General features: G+C 46.0%; 1 protein-coding gene and 1 long non-coding RNA gene across 7 annotated transcripts in view; one reads left to right on the top strand and one right to left on the bottom strand.

The window, feature by feature from the left end:
* utrn (utrophin) overlaps positions 1 to 26,864 on the bottom strand; it is a 395,823-nt gene that overhangs the window by 69,133 nt on the left and 299,826 nt on the right. For all 6 annotated transcript variants that reach the window (XM_033025073.1, XM_033025072.1, XM_033025074.1 and 3 more), the window contains 6 exons: positions 23,239 to 23,411; positions 20,510 to 20,666; positions 17,786 to 17,915; positions 10,222 to 10,490; positions 5,008 to 5,154; positions 917 to 995 (listed from right to left, as the gene is read on the bottom strand). In XM_033025073.1, the coding sequence (XP_032880964.1) occupies positions 917 to 995; positions 5,008 to 5,154; positions 10,222 to 10,490; positions 17,786 to 17,915; positions 20,510 to 20,666; positions 23,239 to 23,411 (955 nt within the window). The remainder of the gene's footprint in view (positions 1 to 916; positions 996 to 5,007; positions 5,155 to 10,221; positions 10,491 to 17,785; positions 17,916 to 20,509; positions 20,667 to 23,238; positions 23,412 to 26,864) is intronic.
* On the top strand, positions 1,595 to 12,866 carry LOC116975827. The gene is made up of 3 exons (XR_004412791.1): positions 1,595 to 1,607; positions 9,956 to 9,961; positions 12,834 to 12,866. It is a non-coding gene; the product is annotated as an uncharacterized LOC116975827 (long non-coding RNA).

Raw genomic sequence — 26,864 nt, 5'->3', positions numbered from 1 at the left:
AGACCTGGGTGTCATGGTACACCAGTCATTGAAAGTGGGCATGCAGGTGCAGCAGGCAGTGAAGAAAGCGAATGGTATGTTAGCTTTCATAGCAAAAGGATTTGAGTATAGGAGCAGGGAGGTTCTACTGCAGTTGTACAAGGTCTTGGTGAGACCACACCTGGAGTATTGCGTACAGTTTTGGTCTCCAAATCTGAGGAAGGACATTATTGCCATAGAGGGAGTGCAGAGAAGGTTCACCAGACTGATTCCTGGGATGTCAGGACTGTCTTATGAAGAAAGACTGGATAGACTTGGTTTATACTCTCTAGAATTTAGGAGATTGAGAGGGGATCTTATAGAAACTTACAAAATTCTTAAGGGGTTGGACAGGCTAGATGCAGGAAGATTGCTCCCGATGTTGGGGAAGTCCAGGACAAGGGGTCACAGCTTAAGGATAAGGGGGAAATCCTTTAAAACCGAGATGAGAAGAACTTTTTTCACACAGAGAGTGGTGAATCTCTGGAACTCCCTGCCACAAAGGGTAGTCGAGGCCAGTTCATTGGCTATATTTAAGAGGGAGTTAGATGTGGCCCTTGTGGCTAAGGGGATCAGAGGGTATGGAGAGAAGGCAGGTACGGGATACTGAGTTGGATGATCAGCCATGATCATATTGAATGGCGGTGCAGGCTCGAAGGGCCGAATGGCCTACTCCTGCACCTAATTTCTATGTTTCTATGTTTCTAACCATATAATATAACCATATAACAATTACAGCACGGAAACAGGCCATCTCGACCCTTCTAGTCCGTGCCGAACACATAATCTCCCCTAGTGAATATCTTTAATGCTTTAGCCTTCAAGCACACTCTACCTGTAACATTATAATATTTAAAATACATTCCCAATATTCTAGATTTCCACACATCTGACTTACTGGAGAGGAAATGTTGCGATGATGGACCAAAGTCACGGTATGCTTCTTGCAACTGATTGATCCGATCCTCGACAGCACCCTGGAATGATAAACAGAGCCAATGTACATTTATTAATGAGTCTCATAGTGACAAAGACATTTTCTCAACAGTGAATTCCCTCTAAATCTAGGGTCTGCTGAAATGTACCATTGCCATGGAATTCACTGTTCATTTAGCTGTTAGGCCCAGTCCTGGTTTGAACTAAGAAAGAACAGTACACAAGATTACAGCTGCAGGGGTGAAGGCTGGAACCTACAGAACAAATAGCTACATGCCGTTCTGGTTTTCTTCTTCTGGGTCAAGGAACAACTTGTTCCTAGTCCCCTGGCAGTGCGGCCGGGCGTGTTCCTGGCGAGTGGGGGTAAAGCCTCCGGTAGGCCCAGCTTGCCCGCCGGGGGGGGGGGGGGGGGGGGGGGGGGGTGGCGGCGGGGATGAAGGGGCAGAGGGGGGGGGGCCGGCATTGGGGAAGGGGGGGGGCAACGGTGAGGAAGGGGGGGGGGGGGGGGCGGCGGGGTGGTGGTGGGGGGCTGGCAGGGAGGGAGAGAGGGAGGGAGGGGGGCCAGGAGTGAGGGGGTGTTGGTGTTATTGGTTAAGGAGAATGTCACGGCAGTGGTCAGAGGTGAAGTTACAGACGGTTCGTCTAGTGAGGCTGTGTGGGTGGAGCTGAGGAACAGAAATGGATGATCACTTTGTTGGGGGGAAATCGAAGCTTTGGTCAAGAGTAAGAAGGAGGCATGGGACAGATTTAGGCAGCTGGGATGAAGTGTTATCTTGGAGGAGTTTCGGGAGCTAAGGAGCAAGCTAAAAAAGGAAATCAGAAAGGCAAAAAGGAACCAGGAGAATACTCTGCAGATAGCAAGAGATTTTATCAAGGGGTAACTAGAGAGAGAGTGGGACCCCTCAGGAATCAAAGTGGTGTGTGGAGACACATGAGAGGGGAAAGATTTAATAAGCACCTAAGGGGCAACCTTTTCACATAAAGGGAGATGGATACATGGAACGAGCTGCCAGAGGAGGTACTATCACAACATTGAATAGACACGGACGTACATGGATAGGAAGGGTTGTGAAGAATATGGGCCAAACGCAGCCAGGTGGGCCTAGGGTAGATGGGGCATCTTGGTCAGCATGGGCACGTTGGGCTGAAGGGCCTGTTTCTGGGCTGAATGACTATGACCTTAAGTCCTTTCATCATTGATTGGAATGAATTCATTGATTGAGCCTCTAGTAGAGAACTGTAAACATTCATTACCTTCTGAGTGAAGACATACCTCCACAAGTGAGTTTTTTCAGCTTGTAACTAGCTAAACAGGCAAGTGAGTGCTGGAGGATATGGAGGAGAAAGCCTTTAAAAAGGTGCTATACAAGAGGTTGGGAGGCTATAATTAGTGGGATGGTGTTAGAATTTGTTCTTGATGTTAACAATCCATGTAAATGATTTGAATGAAGGGTCCATGTATATTATATCCAAGTTTGCTGATAATCCAGGCTGGATAGAAATGTGTATTGTGCAGCGGATGCGGTAGCTTTAAAGGTGATATCAAAATTATGGAACAAAAGACAGCATCACAGAACACTTTCCCAAACAGTGCAAAGCTGAAAGGCACCCGAGTGTCCTTGTACAAGAACGATTGAGATGTTAATGGCCCGATTCATCAGCTAATTCGGAACGACATGACGACCTTTCATACAACAGAGCTGAAAAGAAAAGTGAAGCTGGAATTTTCTGTACAGTTCTCACCTTCTTACCCAAGGAATGATGAAATGGCAAAGGATTGACGGCAACAATGGTGCACCTATTGATTCCTAGAATTCACTTTTCTCTTTGAGGAGAAATTAAGCAGTGTGGACTTGTGCACTTTGCAGTTTAGAAGAGTGAGAGGTGATCCTGTACATTGGATATAATTCTCTCAGGGTTTGATAGGGTAGCTGCATGGATGCTTCTTTTGGCTGGGATGGTCGGAGGCAGGAGTTAGGTTCAACCAAAGGAGGGATCATCCCTTTAGGACATAAATGAGAAGAAACTACTGCACACAGTATTGTTCTTTGGCTTAATCTAAGAGGGCAGGGAAGTTCATGTGGTGACTGTAATCAAGGCAGATGTCAATGATTTTTTGGGGATATTATTAGAATTAAGGGTCTGTCCCACTTACGCGATTTTTTCGGCGCCTTGCCGGCACCCGTCATAATCGCAGCAGGTTGCTGAAAATCCAGCGGCGACCAGAAAAAGGTCCGAAAATTTTCAACATGTTGAAAATCCAGCGGCAACCAGAAAAAGGTAAGACTCTTTGGGCGACTACTCACGACCATACAGGCATCACCCCTGTCGCCTGTATAATAATAATAATGGATGGGATTTATATAGCGCCTTTCTAATACTCAAGGCACTTTACATCGCATTATTCATTCACTCCTCAGTCACACTCGGTGGTGGTAAGCTACTTCTGTAGCCACAGCTGCCCTGGGGCAGACTGACGGAAGCGTGGCTGCCAATCTGCGCCTACGGCCCCTCCGACCACCACCAATCACTCACACACATTCACACACAGGCGAAGGTGGGTGAAGTGTCTTGCCCAAGGACACAACGACAGTATGCACTCCAAGCGGGATTCGAACCGGCTACCTTCCGGTCGCCAGCCGACCACTTAGCCCATTGTGCCATCTGTCGTCCCAATCTGTATGGCCGTGAGTAGTTGCCCAAAGAGTCGTACCTTCTGGTCGCCGCTGGATTTTCAACATGTTGAACATTTTCGGCGACCTGCTGTGACTATGACGGGTGCCGGCAAGTCGCCGAAAAAAAATCGCGTAAGTGGGACAGGCCCTTTAGGGATATCCGGCCACTACAACAAAGTGGTGGTGCGGTAAATGATCAGAGATGATTTTTCTGGGTCAAGGCAAAGGGCCAAATGGTCTACTTCTGCAACAAGTTAATATATAATATTCATGCATTAAATTAATTGGAGTTATTATCTAGTGACTTCCAGGCAGATACATTGCTCATTAAGCAATTAGGTTTCAAATGAATGTATGAGCTTACGTTGCTTACATGCAATTAGTGAGTGCTAGATCTGAGCATCAAGGTGAAGTATGATCAGAATACAAAGCAATGGGAAAACGTCAAGGACACTGAATCCTCAGATTTATGAAACAAATCTTGCCTGATTATTATGGCTCTGAAATTGATCAACAAGAAACTCAAACAAAAATGCTTAAAAGTCATTAAAGGTGTAATCTTCTGTTTGAAATGGTGTTATAAATTTCACTTCTGTTCATTTTCCAAAGCTGATGATTCATGGGTGGCTGTGGTTTGAAGGATGAAACCAGCTTCTTAATTCTTTGTATGGGTAGTGTTAAGGTACATTCATGGCCATACCCAATACGCACACATGCATCACTTCCAACCAAAGGTTTTGAATAGAAACCAAGGATTAATTAGAATAAGGAAAATGTTTAGTTTAGTTTCGAGATACAGTGCCCTTTGGCCCACTGAGTCTGCACCTACCAGTAATCCCTATACACACTGGGGAGAATTTTTTAAATCATTTACACCAAGCCAATTAACCTACAACCTGTACGTATTTGGAGCGTGGGAGGAAACCGAAAATCTCGGAGAAAACCCATGGAGATCACGGTGAGAGCGTACAAACTCCGCACAGACAGCACCTTTAGCCAGGATCGAACCCGGGTCTCTGGCGCTGTGAGGCTGCCGCTCTACCGCTACGCCACCGCAATTTGGAAACTTATCAGTGCCAAATGTCATACTGAACAAATTTTGCACACCAGGTTTTAGGTTGGGCCCAGTCTGAAGAAAGCTCTCAACCTGAAACATTGTCCGTCCGTTCCTTCCACAGGTGCTGCCTGACTCGCTGAGTGACTCCAGCATTTTGTATTTTGATCATGCTTACAGTATTTGCTGTTGCGTTTGTCTCCAGATATAATTTGGTTATTCGTTGCAGCATGCCATTGCCATGGAGTTAAATTGTCTCAGATTTTACTTCAATACTGAATTGATCCCAGAAGTGGATCCCTTGTCCTTGTTTTCCATTCTTACCTGTAGCAGTTTCCACCGCATATTTAGGTCCTCAAGCTGGTTAGAACTCTTTGGAGATAAAGTGACATCAGGCGGAGATAATTGATCAGCCAGGTCATTTACTGTTTTGACTTCTTGCTTCATTGGAACAATTTCCTCTTTAAAAGCCTAATGGAGAGCATGGAAAAAGTCTCAGAATTCTCGAAAGAAGCTTAAAAAAGTAACTACCTTATAATCTGCACCTCAGTGTGAATTACAACCAGTTGGGACATCACTGTAATATACAATTATAATATATTTGATTGCTGGACTCTGGGTTGCTAGCTGAGCCGTGTGCAAATTGGCTAAGGGTTGAGAGGGTTAGAGCGTTGAACATGTGGCTCAAAGACTGGTGTGGGAGAAGTGGGGTTGAGTTTGTGGGACATCGGCACCAGTGTTAGGGATGGAGGGAACTGTTCTGATGGGATGGACTCCACTTGAAGCCGACTGGGACCAGACTCCTGGCAAAGCCTATAACCAGGGCCGTAGATAGAGCTTGAAACTAAACAGTGGGGTCTGGGGCAACATATTGGAAGTGTAAGGGTGGAGTAAAAGGGAAAGAGAGTGCAGGAAGTATGACTCCACAATTAACGGGCAGGAGGTTTAAGAAGAGGTGAGAGAGTGAAGTCGGGTAAAATCGGGACAGGAGTGAGAGGGGAGGTGAATTCCAAATTAAAGGTGTTGTATTTGAATGCACGCTGTATAAGGAACATAGTGGATGAGCTTGTGGCACAGTTAGACATTGGTAGGTGTGATGTTGTGGGAATTACAGAGACGTGGCTGCAAGAGGATCGGAGCTGGCAGCTGAATCTTCAAGGTTATACGTCCTATTGGAAAGACAGAGAGGTGGGCAGAGGGGGTGGGGTAGCTCTGTTAGTAAGGAATTAAATTTAGTCCTTAGTGAGGGGTGACATGGGATCAGAGGATGTAGAGTCATTGTGGATAGAGCTGAGATATTATATGGGGAAAAAGACCCTAATGGGAGTTATTTACAGGCCCCCAAACAGTAGCCAGGATATAGGATTCAAGTTACATCAGCGTGTAAGAAAGGCCATGCTACGGTGGTCATGGGAGATTTCAATATGTAGGTAGACTGGGTAAATCAGGTTGGTTCTGGACACCAAGAGATGGAATTTGTAGAGTGCCTCCGTGATGGATTCTTAGAGAAACCTGTAATGGAGCCTACCAGGGAAAAGGCAATTCTGGATTTAGTGTTGTGTAATGAACTGGATTTGATGAGGGAGCTCAAGGTATAGGAGCCATTAGGAGGTAGCGATCACAATATGATAAGTTTTAATCTGCAATTTGAGAGGGAGAAGGTGATATCGGATGTGTCGGTATTACAGCTGAGCAAAGGGGACTACAAAGGCATGAGGGAGGAGCTGGCCAAAATTGACTGGAAAGGCACCCTAGCAGGGATGACGGTGGAACAGCAATGGTAGGAATTTCTGGGAATAATCTGGAAGATGCAGGATCTTTTCATTTCAAAGAGGAAGAAAGATTCTAGGGGGAGAAAGAGGTGACCATGGGTGACAAGGGAAGTCAGGGACAGTATAAAACTAAAAGAGATGCACTTATTTTGCAAAGATTAGTGGGAAGCCAGAGGATTGGGAAGCATTCAAAGAACAACAGAGGGTAAGTAAAAAGGCAATACGGGGAGAACAGATGAAATACGAAGATAAAAGAGGATAGCAAGAGTTTCTTCAGTTATATAAAGAGTAAGAAAGAGGCAAGAGTGGACGATGGACTGCTGGCAGAGGAGTTTGAATTAGTCTTCACAGTGGAAGACACCAGCAACGTGCCTGAAATTCAAGAGAGTCAGAGGGTGGAAGTTAGTGGAGTGGCTATTACTGGGGAGAAGGTGCTTGGGAAGCTGAAAGGGCTGAAGGTGGAGAAGTCACCTGGACCAGATGGACTGCACCCTAGGGTTCTGAAAGAGGTGGCTTTAGAGATTGTGAACGCATTGATAGTGATATTTGAAGAATCACTAAAGTCAAGAGTGGTCCCAGATGATCGGAAAATTGCCAATATTACAAAAAGTGGCAATAAAGGGGGCTTTCTCTGGTTGGCTGCCAGTGACTAGCAGAGTTCCGCAGGGCTCGGTGCTGGGGTCGCTACTCTTCACGTTGTATATTAATGATTTGGACGAAGGGATTGAAGGCTTTGTGGCCAAGTTTGCGGATGATACGAAAATAGGAGGAGGGGCAGGTAGTGTAGAGAAAGTAGGGACTCTGCAGAAGGACTTGGACAGACTGTGGGCTACACGATTCTTAACTAATGATAATTGCAAGATTGAGGATAGTTGGTCATCAGGATAAGAAGAGAGTTCAAAAGCTTCATAAATCATATTCCCTTGAGATCATCATTGCTTCAGGTCTTCCACAAGACAGATACTAATATTATGAGATTGATTAATGGATGAACTTGCATAAATAAGGGTTAACCTATGATGAGCATTAGTCGACACTGGGCCTGTACTCGCTGGAGTTTAGAAGAATGAGGGGGGACCTCATTGAAACTTACCGAATAGTGAAAGGCTTGGATAGAGTGGATGTGGAGAGCATGTTTCCACTAGTGGGAGAGTCTAGGGAATAGAGGTCATAGCCTCAGAATGAAAGGACGTTCCTTTAGGAAGGAGATGCGAAGGAATTTCTTTTGTCAAAAGGGTGGTGAATCTGTGGAATTCTTTGCCACAGAAGGCTGTGGAGGCCAAGTCAATGGATGGAGATAGATAGATTCTTGATTAATACAGGTGTCAGGGGTTAAGGGGAGAAGGCAGGAGAATGGGGTTAGGAGGGAGAGATAGATCAGCCATGATTGAATGGCAGAGTAGATGGGCTGGATGGCCTAATTCTGCTCCTATTACTTATGATCTTATGACATATTTTAGCGTTGTTGCTTCCTCTCAATTCTCAATAATTTCCATAAAGTGCTGTACCTGTTCTATCATCCAGAAAGAGTTAATTTTCTGCCCAAACTCCATTCCCCCAGCACCTTACTCTCCTGAAGATACTTCAATACTTGGATGAAATCTCCTTATCCTAATTGACTGAAGGGTGCCAAAAACATTGGAAATGTAACGTTGTGCCAATTGGGATCAACTAATTCAGAAACAAAACAACGCAATACATAAAACTGGATTTGTCTTGTGTTGTTGAGCTGGGTAATGTTCAAAAAGTTAGCCTGCGTGGTAATCCACGTGCAAAAATACACATTCAAAATAAAACTGCTGAAGTTCCAATCCCAATTCTGAATTCTTAGTTTAGTTTAGAAATAGGCCCTTCAGCCCACCAAGTCCACACCGACCAGCGATCCCCTCACATCAATAATATCCTACACTAGGCCAAGTTTCACGTTTACATCAAGACAATTAACCTACAAACCTGCACGCCTTTGGAGTGTGGGAGGAAACCAAAGATCACGGGGAGAACGTACAAACAAGCACCCGTAGCCAGGATCGAACCTGGGCCTCTGGTGCTGTAAGGCAGCAACTCTACCGCTGTGCCAACCCAGGATACCCCTTCAATATTATTCCTACGCACAGCCCTCTAAACCATGTACCTGTTCAAATATATTTTAAATGTTGTTATATTACCTACAATAACTACCTCCTCTGGCAGCACCATATACGGACGACCCTCTGTATGAAAAAGTTGCCCCTCTGGTTCCTATTAAATCTTTCCCCACTCACCGTGAACCTATATATTCTGGTTCTTGATTCCCCTACTCAGGGTAAAAGACAGCATCTACGCTATCTATTCCCATCATGACCTTATTCACCGCAGGTCATGGGGAGAATGTATATACTCCATACAGACAGCGGCCGGAGTTGTAAAGGCAGCAACTCTACCGCTGCGCCACTGTGACACCACTCTTCACTTCCCAGGGCCCTGCCATTCACTGTGAATATTCTGCCCTGGTTTGACTTCCCAAAATGCAATACCTCACATTTATCCACATTAAACTCCATGAAGCCCACTTGCCCAACTAATCAAGATCCCGCTGTAATTTTCTACAATGCCACCCATTGAAATGAGTCTGAAGGGTCTCGACCCGAAACGTCATCCATTCCTTCTCTCCAGAGATGCTGCCTGATCCGCTGAGTTACTCCAGCATTGTGTGTCTACCTACAATACCATCCACTTTAGTGTCATCTGCAAATTTCTTAATCAATGACATTGCATTCTCATCCAAGTCATTGATATAAACCACAAATAGCAATGGGCCAACATCGATTAGAACACCTACCTATTGGGTGGGCGGCGTGACTCGCGTTGCAGCGGCCTCTACAGTCCGTCTGTCTTTTTATTATTTTTTGTCTCGTTTGAATGTAGTTTTTTTTTGTTTTTTTTTAACTGGGTATGTGTGTGGGGGGCGGGGGGTGGGGAAACTTTTAAAATCTTTTCCCTGTAAGGAGAACCCGACCTTTTCTCTGTCGGGTCTCCGTTGTCGTTGGGGCCGAGCACCGTGGAGCGGCCTCCAACCGGAACGACCTGGGGCTCCAGTCGCGGAGCTGCGGACCTACTTACCATCGTGGAGCTGGCCGAGTTCGGAGCGGGTGGAGCGGGTGGTGGCGCGCGGCTGTGACCTGACCCCGGAGATTCGGAGGCTTACCGCAGGTCTGGTGGACAGTGACACCGGGAGCCCGCGGGTCCCTGCTGGGAGACCGCTTTTCGGGGCTTCCGCAATGGCGACTTCTCCTGCCCGAGTTGCGGGGTTGAAGAGTACCTGGAGCGGGGCCTTACATCATCGCCCCGCGAGGCTTTGAATGGCTGCGGGACTTGCTAGCGCCCGCCGGGGGCTCCAACACCAAGACCCGGAGCGTGGCCTTGCATCGCCCGGTGAGGCTTTAATGACCGCGGGACAATTACCATCGCCCGCCGGGGGCTTTGACTCTGACATCGGGAGGAGAATGGGGAGTGCAGGGGAGAGATAAGTCTTTGCCTTCCATCACAGCGAGGAGGAGATGCGCTGGGATGGATGTTTGTGTAAATTGTGTTGTGTCTTGGTCTTTTCCTTGTGTGTATGACTGCAGAAACCAAATTTCGTTTGAACCTCAATGAGGTTCAAATGACAACAAATAAATTGTATTGTATTGTATTGATTACACCAGGTATATTACACCAGTTCTGTTGAACAGCACACCTGTTCAGTTTAGAGATACTCATAAAGACAGAATAATCTGAATTCACTTACTGTAATTTTGTCAATGTGATCTTGCAAAGAATCAATAAGCAGGTCTCCTACAGGTTGCCAGTCATTGCGGACGCTTTCAGCTGTTACCACATGGGCTTCAAGGCCGTCCATAGCTGTCTGCAGTTCCTGTAGTTTCCCCAGGGCCGTTTCTACCTGCTTCTGCCAGCTGCTTGCATGAATCTTCAGCTGCTCCCAATTGGCCTTCACTTCTGTTGACTGTTTCCGCACCACTTTAGCAATCCTCTGTGCTTTCTCTTCGGGGGTCGGCTCTGGAATTGTACAGATGTAATTGCTTGTCAGCTTTGGACTGCATAAATTATTTTAATACAATGACCACTTTCTTAATGTCAAAGATCCTTCAAAAGTCTTTTGGCCACTTCTAGGGAAGAGGATAAGTCACAGACATTGTGAAAGACACAAAGGCAACCCTATAAATAGCAAGTACGAGAAGTTCAATTTTAATGCTTCTTTCATTTGGTGAGGAAAGGGATCTCCAAAGTAGTTGTATATACAGTGCCCTCCATAATGTTTGGGACAAAGACCCATCATTGATTTATTTGCCTCTGTACTCTATAATTTGAGATTTGTAATAGAAAGAAACACGTGGTTAAAGTGCACATTGTCAGATTTTATTAAACGCTATTTTTATACATTTTGGATTCACCATGTAGAAATTATAGCTGTGTTTATACATAGTCCCCCCATTTCAGGGCACCATAATGTTTGGGACACATGGCTTCACAGGTGTTTGTAATTGCTCAGGTGTGTTTAATTGCCTCCTTAATGCAGGTATAAGAGAGCTCTCAGCACCTAGTCTTTCCTCCAGTCTTTCCATCACCTTTGGAAACTTGTATTGCTGTTTATCAACATGAGGACCAAAGTTGTGCCAATGAAAGTCAAAGAAGCCATTATGAGACTGAGAAACAAGAATAAAACTGTTAGAGACATCAGCCAAACCTTAGCCTTGCCAAAATCAACTGTTTGGAATATCATTAGGAAGAAAGAGAGCACTGGTGAGCTTACTAATCGCAAAGGGACTGGCAGGTCAAGGAAGACCTCCACAGCTGATGACAGAAGAATTCTCTCTATAATAAAGAAAAATCCCCAAACACCTGTCCGACAGATCAGAAACACTCTTCAGGAGTCAGGTGTGGATTTGTCAATGACCACTGTCTGCAGAAGACTTCATGAACAGAAATACAGAGGCTACACTGCAAGATGCAAATCACTGGTTAGCTGCAAAAATAGGATGGCCAGGTTACAGTTTGCCAAGAAATACTTAAAAGAGCAACCACAGTTCTGGAAAAAGGTCTTGTGGACAGATGAGACGAAGATTAATTTATATCAGAGTGATGGCAAGAGCAAAGTATGGAGGAGAGAAGGAACTGCCCAAGATCCAAAGCATACCACCTCATCTGTGAAACACAGTGGTGCGGTGTTATAGACAATAGAGAATAGGTGCAGGAGTAAGCCATTCGGCCCTTCGAGCCAGCACCGCCATTCAATGTGATCATGGCTGATCATCCAATTGAGCATGCCTTTTATATGCTGAAGAGAAAACTGAAGAGTACTAGCCTCCAAAACAAGCATAAGCTAAATATGGCTGCAATACAGGCCTGGCAGAGCATCACCAGAGAAGATACCCAGCAACTGGTGATGTCCATGAATCGCAGACTTCAAGCAGTCATTGCATACAAAGGATATGCAACAAAATACTAAACATGACAACTTTCATTTACATGACATTGCTGTGTCTCAAACATTATGGTGCCCTGAAATGGATGGGGCTATGTATAAACACTGCTGTAATTTCTACATGATGAAACCAAAATGTATAAAAATGGCCTTTATTAAAATCTGACAATGTGCACTTTAACCACATGTGATTTTTTTCTATTACAAATCTCAAATTGTGGAGTACAGAGGCAAATAAATAAATGATGGGTCTTGGTCCCAAACATTAGGGAGGGCACTATATACAATTGTGACTCCTAAAGTAAAAAAAGGCATAGAATAAATAAAACAGTATAATACAACAAATATTTAAATAAAAGCTCAGCTTTGCATAGTAATCAAAGGATAAATATAGGCATCAGACACCAACTTTCAATTTTCAGGAGTTAAAAGTTATCTTGAGGGTATTAAATCTTGCTATCAGTGCCAATAACAGGAGATAACTGCGTAAGGCCTCAGATCCAATTAAGATCAAGGGGATAGTTGGAAACGTTACAAAAAGAATGTTGCAGAGCTGTTATTACAAAGGTAATTGAGCTGTAAAGATAGTGTCAATTGCATTCACACGTTTTCACACAGCGTTCTACCTATTTGTTTTAATGTAGATAGACACAAAAAGCTGGAGTAACTCAGCGGGACAGGCAGCATCTCTGGAGAGAAGGAATGGGTGACATTTCGAGTCGAGACCCTTCTTTCGACACGCTAGAGTGAAGGGCAAGGCAGGGAAGCTTGGATGACGAGAGATATAGGAGGTCTCGTCAAGAGCAAGAAGGAGCCATGGGACAGGTATAGGCAGCTGGGATCAAGCGTATCCCTTGGCGTTTCAAGAACTGAGAACCCTGCTAAAGATGGAAATCAGTGGGGCAAAAAGTAGGCAGGAGACAGCTCTGGCAGATAACATCAAAGACAATCCCTCCAGATTTTATGTACATCAAGGGCAAAAGTGTAAACAGAGAGAGAAAGTGTCCCTCAGGGATCAAAACAGTCAACTCTGTGTGGAGCTACAGGTGAGCAGGTGCTCAATGAGAATTTCTCCTCTGTTTTACTGTGGAGAAAGACATGGGGACTGGGAATCTTGAGGCAGTCAATGGAAGTGTCTTGAGCGCAGTCAGAATTATGGATGAGGAGGTGCTGAAGGTCGTTAGCGGCAGTCACGGTGGCGCAGCGGTATAGTTGCTGCCTTACAGCGAATACTGCGCCGGAGACCCGGGTTCCAGCCCGATTACGGGTGCTTGTCTGTGCGGAGTTTGTACGTTCTCTCTGTGACCTGCGTGGGTTTTCTCAGAGAACTTCAGTTTCCTCCCACACTCTCAAGACGTACAGGTTTGTAGGTTAATTGGCTTGGTAAATGTAAAAAATGTCCTTGGTGGGTGTAGGATAGTGTTATAGTATAGTATATCTTTATTGTCATTTTCCTGAGTACTCACATACCCAGAGGAAACAAAAAAACGTTGCTCAGCCAGTGTCCATTCAGTGTGCAGTAAAAAATAAATAGAAATAAAAATACATATATCATGAACAAATTAAACACTCTACTCTCTACTAAACATCAACAGGCGTTCCGATCGGCAGCGGCACGACAGTGGCTCTGCTGCAGTGTGTCCAGGTTGGTGGTTGGTGCGCGATACTTTGGCAGGGGGCAAAGTCCGTTTATCAGTCTTATGGCCTGCGGGAAGAAGCTGAGGAGCATCCTGCTGGTTTTGCAGCTAATGCTCCTGTACCTCTTCCCAGATGGCAGGATGGAGAATATGTGATGCGATGGGTGGTAGGGGTCTTTGATGATGGAGATGGCTCTGCTGATACATCTCTTCCTGTATATGTCCAGCAGGAAAGGGAGTGGAGCACCAATAATCCTGCTGGCGGTCTTCACAATCCTGTCTAGTTGGTGCCGTTCGTACGCCTTGCAGCTCCCGAACCAGGAAGTGATGCCGTAGGTTAATGTGCTCTCGATTGTCCCCCTATAAAAAGTTCGTAGGTGTGTAGTGGGGAGACCTGCTTTCCGAAGTCTTCGGAGAGGGTGTAGTCGCTGCTGGGCTCTCTTGACCAGTGCTGTGGTGTTGGTCGTGGACGTCAGGTCATCTGACAGGTGGAGTCCTAGGAACTTGTGCAGGGATCGCTGGTTGGTGCGGACCCAGTAGGCCGAAGGGCCTGTTTCTGCGCTGTATCTCTAAACTAAACCAAACATCCTAAAGGGTATGAAGGTAGACTAATCTCCCGGGTATATCCGGAAAATTAGGGGAAACTAGAGAAAAAATTGCGTGCCCTGGCTGAAACTAAATTAGAAATTGAACCCACAAAGTAAATGTGAGCATGAGTTTAACCTTGGTTACATCCTCGGTCCTGTCCTGATTAAAGGTTTTACCAACAGACCCAGATTGCCAGTTTATAATGAATGACAATGACAATGTATGCATTATAATAACATTTTAATGGGTAACCATACCCCAAAAATAGAAAAAATGCTCAGTGAAAGGGATGATGTAGAAATAGTCTATCCTGTTTTGAATTAAGTTAACAGATTGTACTTAGAGGAGTGACATAGCACTCCAGTTTAAAGAAAATCTATTATTAACTAGACCAAGTGGGACCTGTTGGGTTCCGTCCCCTCAACGCGCGGTTGCGGGGGGAGGGGGCGACCTGCGCCGTCACGCACACTAACCCCTCACACACATACGCTAACCACCCCCCACACACACACTAACCACCCCCATTGATATATTAATATTATTCATTCACTCCTTTTACCCCATCCCCCACCTTATCCACTCATGCATAACCCCCAACTCGCAGGCGCGGCTAGAGAGGGAGGGGGATAGAGAGTGCCTCTGTGTCCCTCAGGAGGCACACAGGGGGATACAGAGGGACACAGAGGCACAGAGAGGGACACAGGGAGGGGCACAGAGCGGGAGACAGAGGCACAGAGAGGGAGACAGAGGCAGAGAGGGAGCGGGGGGGGGGGGGAGGGGGGGGGAGTAGAATTTGAGGGGTGGGGTGGGGGGGATTTCGTCAGAGGTGAGGGCTGGTTCCCGATGCAATAATCTCTCGCTCCCGGCTGCAAAACGCACCCGTCCCCTACCCGTTGCAGGGGGGCAGAGAGGGAGAGGAGTGGAGTTTGAGGGAGGTGGGGCACGTTGTCAGAGGGGAGGGCTGGTTCACGAACCTCTCTCCTGGCTTTAGGCTGCATTTAGGGCCCAAGAACGGGTGGTCGGGAGGGGTGGGGGGCGACGTGACTCGCAGCGCGTGAACACGACGTGCAGCCATTGTGACATCATCAGCCAAAGCGGTTTCATTTTCTGTTAATTGAAATCTTTAAACATTTGGAATAATAACTGAAGAAAAAGCTCAAAAGTGGCAGGGTCCCTGTTTTCTGACATCACCAGATACATCGCTACAGGCATATGTAAACACAAAGTTATCAGGGCGTCATTTTGTCCAGCAGACAGACAGACAGACAGACAGACAGACAGACACACACACACACCCAAGATAATTTGAGTATAGGAGCAGGGAGGTTCTACTGCAGTTGTACAGGGTCTTGGTGAGACCACACCTGGAGTATTTCGTACAGTTTTGGTCTCCAAATCTGAGGAAGGACATTATTGCCATAGAGGGAGTGCAGAGAAGGTTCACCAGACTGATTCCTGGGATGTCAGGACTGTCTTATGAAGAAAGACTGGATAGACTTAGTTTATACTCTCTAGAATTTAGGAGATTGAGAGGGGATCTTATAGAAACTTACAAAATTCTTAAGGGGTTGGACAGGCTAGATGCAGGAAGATTGCTCCCGATGTTGGGGAAGTCCAGGACAAGGGGTCACAGCTTAAGGATAAGGGGGAAATCCTTTAAAACCGAGATGAGAAGAACTTTTTTCACACAGAGAGTGGTGAATCTCTGGAACTCCCTGCCACAGAGGGTAGTCGAGGCCAGTTCATTGGTTATATTTAAGAGGGAGTTAGATGTGGCCCTTGTGGCTAAGGGGATCAGAGGGTATGGAGAGAAGGCAGGTACAGGATACTGAGTTGGATGATCAGCCATGATCATATTGAATGGCGGTGCAGGCTCGAAGGGCCGAATGGCCTACTCCTGCACCTAATTTCTATGTTTCTATAATTGTTTTATAAGTATACTAGACCAAGTGGGACCCGTTGGGTCCCGTCCCCTCAATGCGCGGTTGCGGGGGGGCGGCCTGCGGTGTCACACACACACTAACCACCCCTCACACACACGGGGGGGGGGGTGAGAGGGGAAGGGAGGAGTGTGGGGGTAAAAGGAGGGGGAGGGAGGTGGAGGGGGAGAGGGGGGCAGGGGGAGAGGGGGGAAGGGGGGGCAGAGGGGGGAGGGACAGAGGGGAGAGGGAGAGAGAGGAGGCGAAGGGGGAGAGGGGGAGGGAAGATAGGGGGGAGCCACTGCCACCTTCCCATCGCGCTGCCCCACGCCCTCACCCGCGCGGCGATAACGACTGCTGCCGCCATGTTCTAGAACTTCAAGGAGCCCAGCGGAGCGCGCAGCACGACCTGAGCAGCAGTTTAAAAACACTAAGTGACGAATTTTAAGAAGTAAAAGTTAAGAAGCCAAGAAGTACAGAAGACCGAACAGGAGCGACGTCACTCGCAGCGCGAGCAGAGGCAGGCAGTCAGATCCGTTGTGACGTCATCAGCGAGACCACCTCATTTATTTATGTTCTTTGAGATTTGTGAACATTTTCATGAATAACTCGAGAAATAATGCATGAAATTTTCAGATAAGGCGAATTTTGACATCATGGCGCAAATCTCTATCGGAATATGTAACATTTTCACCGTTAGCGCGTCGTGTTTTCGAGGAGATGTGAAACGCACACGAACATCACACACAGATACACACACAAACGCACAAATACACACACATCCAAGATCAGAGTTTTAGAAGCAAAGAGATAGATTGCCGTTTTGTTTCTATAGATTGCCTACATAGCTGTAAAATGATAATCCAGTTAGATTCTGTTTCAACTTCTCCTACTCTCAGTTACACTGGACTAGCATTGTGTGAACATTGAGATGGTTGAGGACATTTGATAGCACTTCAACTATTTCCCTTCAAAGAAAGCACACATTAATATGTTAGATCAAATAAATGAATGCATTTCTTCTCAGAATCCGAATTTAAAGTTGGGACAGGTCCAGTTTGAAAGTCAGAGCGATGTGTAAAGACAAACTACGAATTAGAATCATTGGAATTTACAGAACAAGGCTATTCAGCCATTATGCCCACGCCACATTTCAAAATATGCTCACTAGAAAGTTTCAAGTATGGGTGGCAGTAGATTTGCTGCCTTACAGTGCTTGCAGCGCCGGAGACCCAGGTTCAAACCTGACTGCGGGAGCTGTCTGTACGGAGTTTGTACGTTCTTCCCGTGTGGGTTTTCTCAGAGAGTTTCGATTTCCTCCCGAACTGCGTGCAGGTTTGTAGGTTAATTGGCTTGGTGTAAATGTAAATTGTCCCTAGTGTAAGGAGGATAGTGTTAATGTGGGGATCGCTGGTTGGTGCGGACTCGGTGGGCTGAAGGGCCTGTTTCAATGCTGTATCTCTAAACTAAACTAAAGTGAAGTAACTGGATTCACTAGATCAGAAGAATTATCTCCAGAACATTGTGGCAATACTACCTCAATGCAACAGCATCTCTCTTTAAGCTGCTGCATCAACACTATTACTAGAGTTTGAACTTTCATTAGCACTGCAGTTCTCTTCACTCCACGATTTATCATTAATTTATTTTTCATCACTATGACAGGATTAAGGGCCAATTTCTGGCAAATTGCTCGTTCTTAAAGAGAACTGTTAATCCACTGACCAGTCTTAATGTGCAAATGATGTCGTGGTTCTCCGGGACCCTCTATAGGTTGATCTGCAAGGAATAATCGTGCAGAATCTAGAGCAGTCAGGATTGCGTCTTCCTTATCCAGTAACTCGTGCTTGAGTCCCTGCATGAGAGAATTTCACAAAGGGTGAGAATGTTACTTGGAACATCGAAAAATAGGTGCAGGAGTAGGCCATTCGGCCCTTCAATCCAGCACCAGCATTCAAAATGATCATGGTTGATCAACCAAAATCAGTACCCCGTTCCTGTATCTCCTTGATTCCGTTAGCCCTAAGAGCTAAATCTAACTCTCTCTTGAAAACATCCAGTGAATTGGCCTCCACTGCCTTCTGTGGAAGAGAATTCCACAGATTCACAACTCTCTGGGTGAAAAAGTTTGGCCTCATCTGTCCTAAATGGCCAACCCCTTATTTTTAAACTGTGAACCCTGCTTCTGGACTCCCCCAACATGGGGAACATTTTTCCTGCGTCTAGCCTGTCCAATCCTTTAAGAATATTATATGTTTCTATAAGATATCCTCTCATCCGTCTAAATTCCAGTGAATACAAGCCCAGTCATAGAGTCATAGAGTGATACAGTGTGGAAACCGGCCCTTCGGCTCAACTCACCCACACCGGCCAACAATGTCCAAGCTACCCTAGTCCCACTTGCCTGCGCTTGGTCCATAACCCTCCAACTCTGTCCTATCCATGTACCCGTCTGTTTCTTAAACGATGGGATAGTCCCAGCCTCAACTACCTCCTCTGGCAGCTTGTTCCATACACCCACCACCCTTTGTGTAAGAAAGTGACCCCTCGGATTCCTATTAATTCGTTTCCCCTTCACCTTGAACCTATGTCCTCTGGTCCTTGATTCACCTACTCTGGGTAAAAGAGCCTGTGCATCTACCCGATCTATTCCTCTCATGATTTTGTATACCTCTATAAGATCTCCCCTCATCCTCCTGTGCTCCATGGAATAGAGACCAGCCTACTCAACCTCTCCCTATAGCTCACACCCTCTAGTCCTGGCACCATCCTCGTAAATCTTTTCTGAACCCTTTCAAGCTTGACAATATCTTTCCTATAACATGGTGCCCAGAACTGAACACAATATTCTAAATGCGGTCCCATCAACGTCTTATACAACTGCAACATGACCTCCCAACTTCTACACTCAATACTCTGACTGATGAAGGCCAAAGTTCCAAAAGCCTTTTTAACCTGTGACTCGACCTTCAAGGAACCATGCACTTGTACTCCTAAATCCCTCTGCCCGACAACACTACCCAGAGGCCTACCATTTACTGTGTAGGTCCTGCCCTTGTTCGACTTCCCAAAATGCTACACCTCACATTTCTCTGTATTAAATTCCATCAACCATTCCTCTGCCCACCTGGCCAATCGATCCAGATCCTGCTGCAATCGTTCACAACCTTCTTCACTATCTGTAAAACCACTAACTTTGGTTCATGTTGGACAGAAATAAGTTGAGACATCAGAAATTATTAGGAATGGAATCTAATAATTCCACCTGAAGTAGGAGAGTGGGCTAGTTTAGAGATGCAGCACGGAAACAGGCCCTTCAGCTCACCGAGTCAGCGATCCCCGCACATTAACACTATCCTACACCCACTAGGGACAATTTACATTTACACCAAGCCAATTCACCTACAAAACTGTACGCCGTTGGAGTGTGGGAGGAAACCGAAGATCTCAGAGAAAACCTATGAGATCTCGGGGAAAACGCACAAACTCTGTACAGACAGCACCCGTAGTCGGGATCGATCCCGGGTCTCTGCCTCTGTTATGGGCCTGTCCCACTTAGGTGATTTTTCAGCGGACTGCCGGCGACTGTCAAGTTGCCAACAGTCGACTGAAAAACCAGGAACTGGAACGGCGACTGTCAGAGTGGAACACACACATACACACACACACACACACACACACACACACATCGCAAAGGCGGGGGCCAGGGGAAAAGGGGGGAGCGCTGTCTGAAATTCACACGGTGCAAAGCCACCGTGATACAGACAGATGAACTGGAAGGTTGGCGCTGTAATTTAGACGGCTAGCACAGTGTACGGTAAGTCCTTTAAAAGAGGGGGGGGGGGGGGAAGAAGGAGTGGAGACAACTTTTAAGAAGCCAGCCAACATTTAATAAGCCAGAGATACACGTCTGTGAAGCTCGGCGGACATTAACATTACCGGTTGGTTATCCTTGGTTCTGAAAACTACTGCTTACGTTTTTTTCCCCCAATGAGTCAAATGAGCAAAGGCGATTAACTAAAACTACCTACAACTACATGGCGACCCCACTACAACTGCACCCACGACTACAGGATGATCAATTATCTCCATGGTAATCAATTTTTGGTCGCAGAAAATTTTTCAACGTGTTGAAAAATTTGCGGCGACCATACTGAGGCTGCGACTAGTTCCCAGAATGCGGGAACTCCTCACGACCATGAAGCCAGAGACCACCAGAGAACATGTGGCGACCATGTGGTGAGCGCAGTCTCCTGCACTCGCCTAAAAACTCGCCTAAGTGGGACAGGCCCATCAGGCAGCAATTCTACCGCAGCGCCACCGTGCTGCCCAAAACCAAATTCTACTTCATATCAAACCATCAGAATTCCAAAACTGATTCAGAGGCACGAATAAACACTCTAAATTCAAGAGCGGGACTGAGAAGACAAGGAGGGGTAGAAAGCTTACCGAACAGTGGTCCCGCTGCAGCAACAACGTCTGAACGTCACCTCCAACAGGCATCTGTTTTGTCAGTGCTTCATCTTTGAGATTTAACCACTTGTTCAATTCTTCTAGTGATGTTAGCAACCTTTTCCAGCGTTCTGCATTCGCTTCCAAATGAACCCTGATCAGGAAATGGATAGCGTCAACTATTGACATTGTATATGATGAAAACTTTGAAAAAACATTTCCACTTAATCAATTCAAAACATTCAATACTGCTTCTGTTTAAAATATGGCATGGCTGCAGGAAAGCATAAAACTGCTTGAAGTACTAATTAGCTCTCAATTTCTAAACATTGCCGTTTATCCCCTTATTCAAGCACCATAGTCACAGTGCTATACACCATGAACAGGTTGTTTGGCTCAACTAGTCCATGTGGACTCTTCTAAGCTGGTCCATTTTACCTGCGTTTCGCCCATGAACCTTTAAACCTTTCTTTTCCATACACTTGTACAAACGTCATTTCAAATGGTTATTGTACCTGTTTCAACTACTTCCTCTGACAGCCTGTTCCATATACCCTCCACATTCGGTGTGAAAAAAAGTTGTCCCTCACATACCGATTAAGTCTTTCCCCTCTCACCTTAAATCTGTGTCCTCTAGTTCTTGATCCTCTGCCCTGGGAAAAAGACTCAGCATCCATCCAACATTGCCCAACCTTTCCTTATGTAGATATCTACATATAGCATCGCTGACCCTTTTTACTCTTGCACTTTATTTTTACATTCTTTATTTTTAATAATATCTTTTTTATATTGTCTGCTGTATATCATTGTATGTGTATATACTTGGCTAATAAATTGATTCTGATCCTGATAGCTCAAGTCCTAGCAGCATCCTCGTAAATCTTCTCTGCACTCTTTCGAGCTTTCCATAGAATCTTTTCTAGAGGAGGGTGACCAACTTTAACACAATATTCAAATGCGGCCTCGCCAACAAATTGTACAACTGAGACATAACATCCCAATCTATACTCAATTCCCTGACTGATGAAAGACAGCATTCCAAAAGTCTTCTTCCCTATCCTATCTACCTGTGATGCCACACTGAGTTTTATTGCCTCTGTACTTGTAATCCCCAATCCCTCCGCTCTACAACACACCCTGGATCCCTACCATTTACTGTGAAGGTCCTGCCCGGGTTTGACTTCCTAGAACACCTCGCTCTCATATGAATTAAACTCCATTAGCCATTTCTCGGCCCACTTGCCCAGCTGATCAAGATCCTGTTGTAATTCTTGATCATTGCCTACGATACCACCTATTTCAGTATCACCTGCAAACCGACCAAGCATACCTCGTAAGTTCTCATCCAAGTCATGGATGTAGATTACAAATGGACTCACCACCAATTCCTGAGACACATCGCTAGTCACATCCTCCAGTCCAAAAAAAACCCAAACCTTCCACCATCACGCTCTGCTTCCTCACATGAAGATAATTCTTTATCCAATCTTCATTCAGTAAAAACTTACATTTTACACAGACAAGTCATTAAATATTCATACTGAGTATGTTGGGAGACCAAGATATTTGCTTTACTAATTTATTTGCTTTTAGGTGGACAAAAATGCTGGAGAAACTCAGCGGGTGAGGCAGCATCTATGGAGTGAAGGAAATAGGCGACGTTTCGGGCCGAAACCCTTCTTCAGACTGATGCAGGGTGGGGGGGGGGGGGGGGGGGGGGGGCGCTGAGTTTCTCCAGCAATTTTGTCAGTACCCGCTGAGTTTCTCCAGCAACTTTGTCTACCTTCGATTCTCCAGCATCTGCAGTTCCTTCTTGAACAGAAGTAGTAGTTGAGGCAGGTACAATAACAACATTTGTAAGGCATTTGGACAGGTACATGGATAAGAAAGGTTTGGAGGGATTTGGGCCAAATGCAGATAAATGGGACCAGCTTAGATGGGGCAGCTTGGTTGACATGGGCTAGTTAGGCCGAGGAGCCCGTGTACCTGTCTTATGACTCAATCCCTCAATTTCATCCCAAAAACCTATAAACTAGAATTTCTGATGTTCTGCGAATTTCGACATTTAGTTACATTCCTAAAGAATGCAGAATTTTAACGTCAAAGCTTGAGGCAAAAACACATCATAATTTTGTTTCATTTTATCTCTAATACTTTTAAAATGTCCATCCTTCACCCTCGACTTAAGTTTTTCAATAAAGAGGTTTACAACTCCCTGGTATAATTGAACAGCACGTGCTATTGGGTAGCTTACAACCCAATGGTATGAACAATCAATTCACCAATTTTAGGTAACCCCTAACCAACCCGCACCAAATTCCAGCCCCCAACTCTCTGTTCCCCCTTCCACTTTAATCCCCAAAACCCAAACTGAACTCCCACCTATTTCTTCCTTCCAGCTCCTCCCACCCCCTGCTACTTTCCTCCTCCTGGCTTCACAATTCTCAACGTTTCAAACCTGACTGACTCCTTCTGCTCTTATCTCTGGGCTTTGTCCCAACCATCTGGCTATCATCAATCTCCCCTCGCCTATGTCGACCTATTACCTGCCACGCTTTGTTCTGCCTCTCCCCTTTTCCAGCTTTCTTCTGCCCCCTCTACAATCGGAAGGGTCTCAAGCCGAAACGCCACCTATCCATGTTTTCCAGAGATGCTGCCGGACCTGGCTGACTTACTCCAGTACATTGTGACCTTTTACACTACAACACCTCTTTCACTCTACAGACCTAATGTTGACAGATTTTGTCTTCAGATCACTCCAGCGCTGGTTCATATCATCGAGTCGCTGTTGGAGCAAGGTAGCTTCCTCTGAATTACCCAGAGCCTTCACCATCTTTTGCCTGTTGCCATCAATATTCTTGAAAATGTCATTGTGAGCATCAATCTCAGCCTGGATATCCTGCGGAAAGCAAGGTCGCAACAGTCAACAAATGCATTCTTCAAGGATATCTCTTCACTGTATTATCTCTATGTGAAATTTGTATGTTCTGCCTGCGACTGTGTGGGTTTCCTCCGGATACTCTGGTTTCTTGCCACATCTCAAAGACAATTGGCCTCTGACTGATTCTAAACTCATCTGTGGAGAGTTAAGTGTAGAAAGTTAAAAACTACACTTCATCCTCGGTCAATTCGTCCCTTCCCACCCAAACCAGCCCCATCCCTGGCACTTTCCCTTGCAACTGCAGGAAATGCTACACTTGTCGCTTTACCTCCCCCCTCGACTCCACCCAAGGATCCAAGCAGTCTTTCCAGGTGAGGCAGAGGTTCACCTGAGGCAGAACCTCATCTACTGCATCCACTGTTCCAGGTGTCAACTTCTCTACATCGTCGAGGCCAAGCGCAGGCTTGGCGATCGCTTCGCCCAACACCTCCGCACAGTTCGCAACAACCAACCTGATCTCCCGGTGACTCAGCACTTCAACTCCCCTCCCATTCCGGATCCGACCTATCTGTCCTGGGCCTCCTCCATGGCCAGAGTAAGGCACAGCGCAAATTGGAGGAACAGCACCTGATATTTCGCTTGGGTAGTTTACACCCCAACGGTATGAATAGTGACCTCCAATTTCAGGTAGTCCCTGCTTTCTCCCTCCTTCCCCTCCCCTTCCCAGCTCGCCCACAAGCCATCCCCCCCCCACATCAATCTGAAGAAGGGTCTCGACACGAAACATCGCCTATTCCTTCTCTCCATAGATTCTGCCTCACCCGCTGAGTTTCTGCCCACCTTCGGATTTTCCAGCATCTGCAGTTCCTTGTTAAACACCTCATTACCATGTAAATTCCCCAAGTGTAGCTCTGATGACATTCAAGTCAGGGGTACTGTAGTTATGTTGCCGGATTACTAATAAAACATATAACAGTACAGCACAGGAAAGGGCCTTTGTCCCACAATGTTTGTGTTGAACATGATGCCGAGCTGAACTAATCTCCTCTGCCTGCATGATACATACTCCTCCATCCTCCCACCTCCATGTGCCTATCTAAAGGCCTCTTAACCAGCACCATCGCATCTGCCTCCACCACCATCCCTGGCAATGCATTCCAGGCACCCACCAGTACAAAACCTCCCATGCATTCTCCATTAAACTTGCCCTCTCTCACATTATTCAATGTGGAAAAGACCCATTTGAACAGCTTCTCACATGTGCATTTGTCCATGTGCTGATATGAACAGGTGGAGATAAGGACCCATCTACACACTTCGCAGCATGTTAGGTGGGACAGATCCAGGATACATTTTGCAGGAAACACACGGGCCACTGCTAAAGAATTATTCTTCCAGAATCGGCAACCTCCTGGTCATTATCATCCAAAATGTTAAGAATCAAATGCCGTTCGCAGGGATTTGGAGATATTTTAGAAAGGGCAGTGAGAAAACAATTGAGAGGAATGAAAGGAATAGATTGGGTGGATGCACATGGTCTCTTGACCAGAGTAGGGCAAGAGTTAGTCACCAAGTCTATGTGGTGGGTCTGTAGAAGATGGGCAAGGTCCTTCATGATTATTTCCCCTCTTTTTCTAATCCATGGAGAGGCCAGAGAACTTGGGACAATTCATGGAAATGTCTTGAGGATAGTCTGCATTATGGTTGAGGAATTACTGGACGTCAGAGAGTGTATGAAGGCCATAGTCCTAGAAACATAGAAAATAAGGTGCACGAAGAGGCCATTTGGCCCTTTGAGCCTGCACCACCATTCATTGTGATCATGGCTGATCATCCACAATCAGTAACCCGTGCCCACCTTCTCCCCATATCCCTTGATTCCGCTAGCCCCTAGACCTCTATTTAACTCTCTTTTAAATTCATCCAGTGAATTGGCTTCGACTGCCTTCTGTGGCAGAGAACTCCACAGATAGTGTGGGAACAGGCTCTTTGGCCCAACTTGCCCACACCGGCCAACATGTCCCAGCTACACTAGTCTCACCTGCCTGCGCTTGGCCCATTTCCCTCTACACCTGTCCTATTCATGTACCTGTCTAATTGTTTCTTAAATGTTGCAATAGTCCCTGCCTCAACTACCTGGTTCCATATACCCAACACTCTGTGTGTGAAAAGGTTACACCTCAGATTCCTATTCCTTTCCCCCCCTCACCCCAATTCCGCAGTTCCATCCCATTCACTGGGGGTGCCAGCTCCCGTGTTTTCCTCCTTCTCACCGGAGTCCCACCTCCCTCTCACTGGATTCAGATTCCCTTGTTACCTCTAAACAAAGTGGGCTGTTCTTTCCCCCATGTATTTCTTGCCCACAACTGCCAGCGCGTATAATGAAAATGATTGTACGGGGGGAACTGTATTGATTATATTGACCTCGTCTTCACTTTCATGATTTCTGGTCAAGCAGGGGCAAAGGAACCTACTGATTCGCTCCTGCCCTTCAGCTGATGAATCAGTATACTTCCACACTCAATACACTTGTAAGAATCACTGAGACTATCGTCATTGCAGAGTGCATTCTGCAAAGGCATTGCCAATACCCATTAACAACTGATGCATTAGCTGATGTCCCAAGGATATAGCTGTCAGAATGGACAAACTAGACGAACTGGTAGGGTGGCACGGTGATGTAGCGGTAGAGTTGCTGCCTTACAGCGCCAGGGACCTGGGTTCCATCCTGACTACGGGTGCTGTCTGGACGGAGTTTGTACGTTCTCCCCCCGACCGGCGTGGGTTTTATCCGAGATCTTTGGTTTCCTCCCACACTCCAAAGGCGTACAGGTTTGTAGGTTAATTGGCTTGGTAAATTGTAAATTGTCCCTAGTGTGTGTAGGATAGTGTTAATGTGCAGGGTTCGCTGGTCAGTGCAGACTCGGTGGGCCGAAGGGCCTGTTTCCATGCTGTATCTCTAAACTAAACTAAGATGTGGAATATACCTGCTTCGCCTTAACAACATCTCACAAATACATCAGCCAATTACAGTGTTAAGGGCCTGTCTCCCTTTCACGACCTAATTCACGACCTTTTTTACTCGTGGACATTTTTCATCATGTTGAAAAAACGTCCCGACCTACTTGATGCCACGAGTACCTACGACTAGCATCACGACCTACCTATGACCTTGTGACGACCACGCTGCAAGTATGAATCAAGGGCAAACTAAGCCGAGGTCGTGAATTAGGTCGTGAAAGTGGGACAGGCCCTTTAGGAGTGATGATCACATAACTGTGGTGGAAATGAAGTCAAGTCTTCAGCCCTGTGTGTGTTGTATCTTACTTGCAATGTGATGGACGGGTTATATTCAGAATAGATTAAGCAGCTCTAAACTCGGCATCCACGAGGCACTGTAAGTATGTAGGAACCGCAAATACTTTACTGCAGCACCATCTATAGTCTCTGCAAGACTAATTCCTCAATGTA

Source organism: Amblyraja radiata, chromosome 8 (assembly GCF_010909765.2).
Source record: "Amblyraja radiata isolate CabotCenter1 chromosome 8, sAmbRad1.1.pri, whole genome shotgun sequence".
Taxonomy (NCBI): domain Eukaryota; kingdom Metazoa; phylum Chordata; class Chondrichthyes; order Rajiformes; family Rajidae; genus Amblyraja; species Amblyraja radiata.
This window is presented reverse-complemented; position numbering and strand designations above follow the sequence as displayed.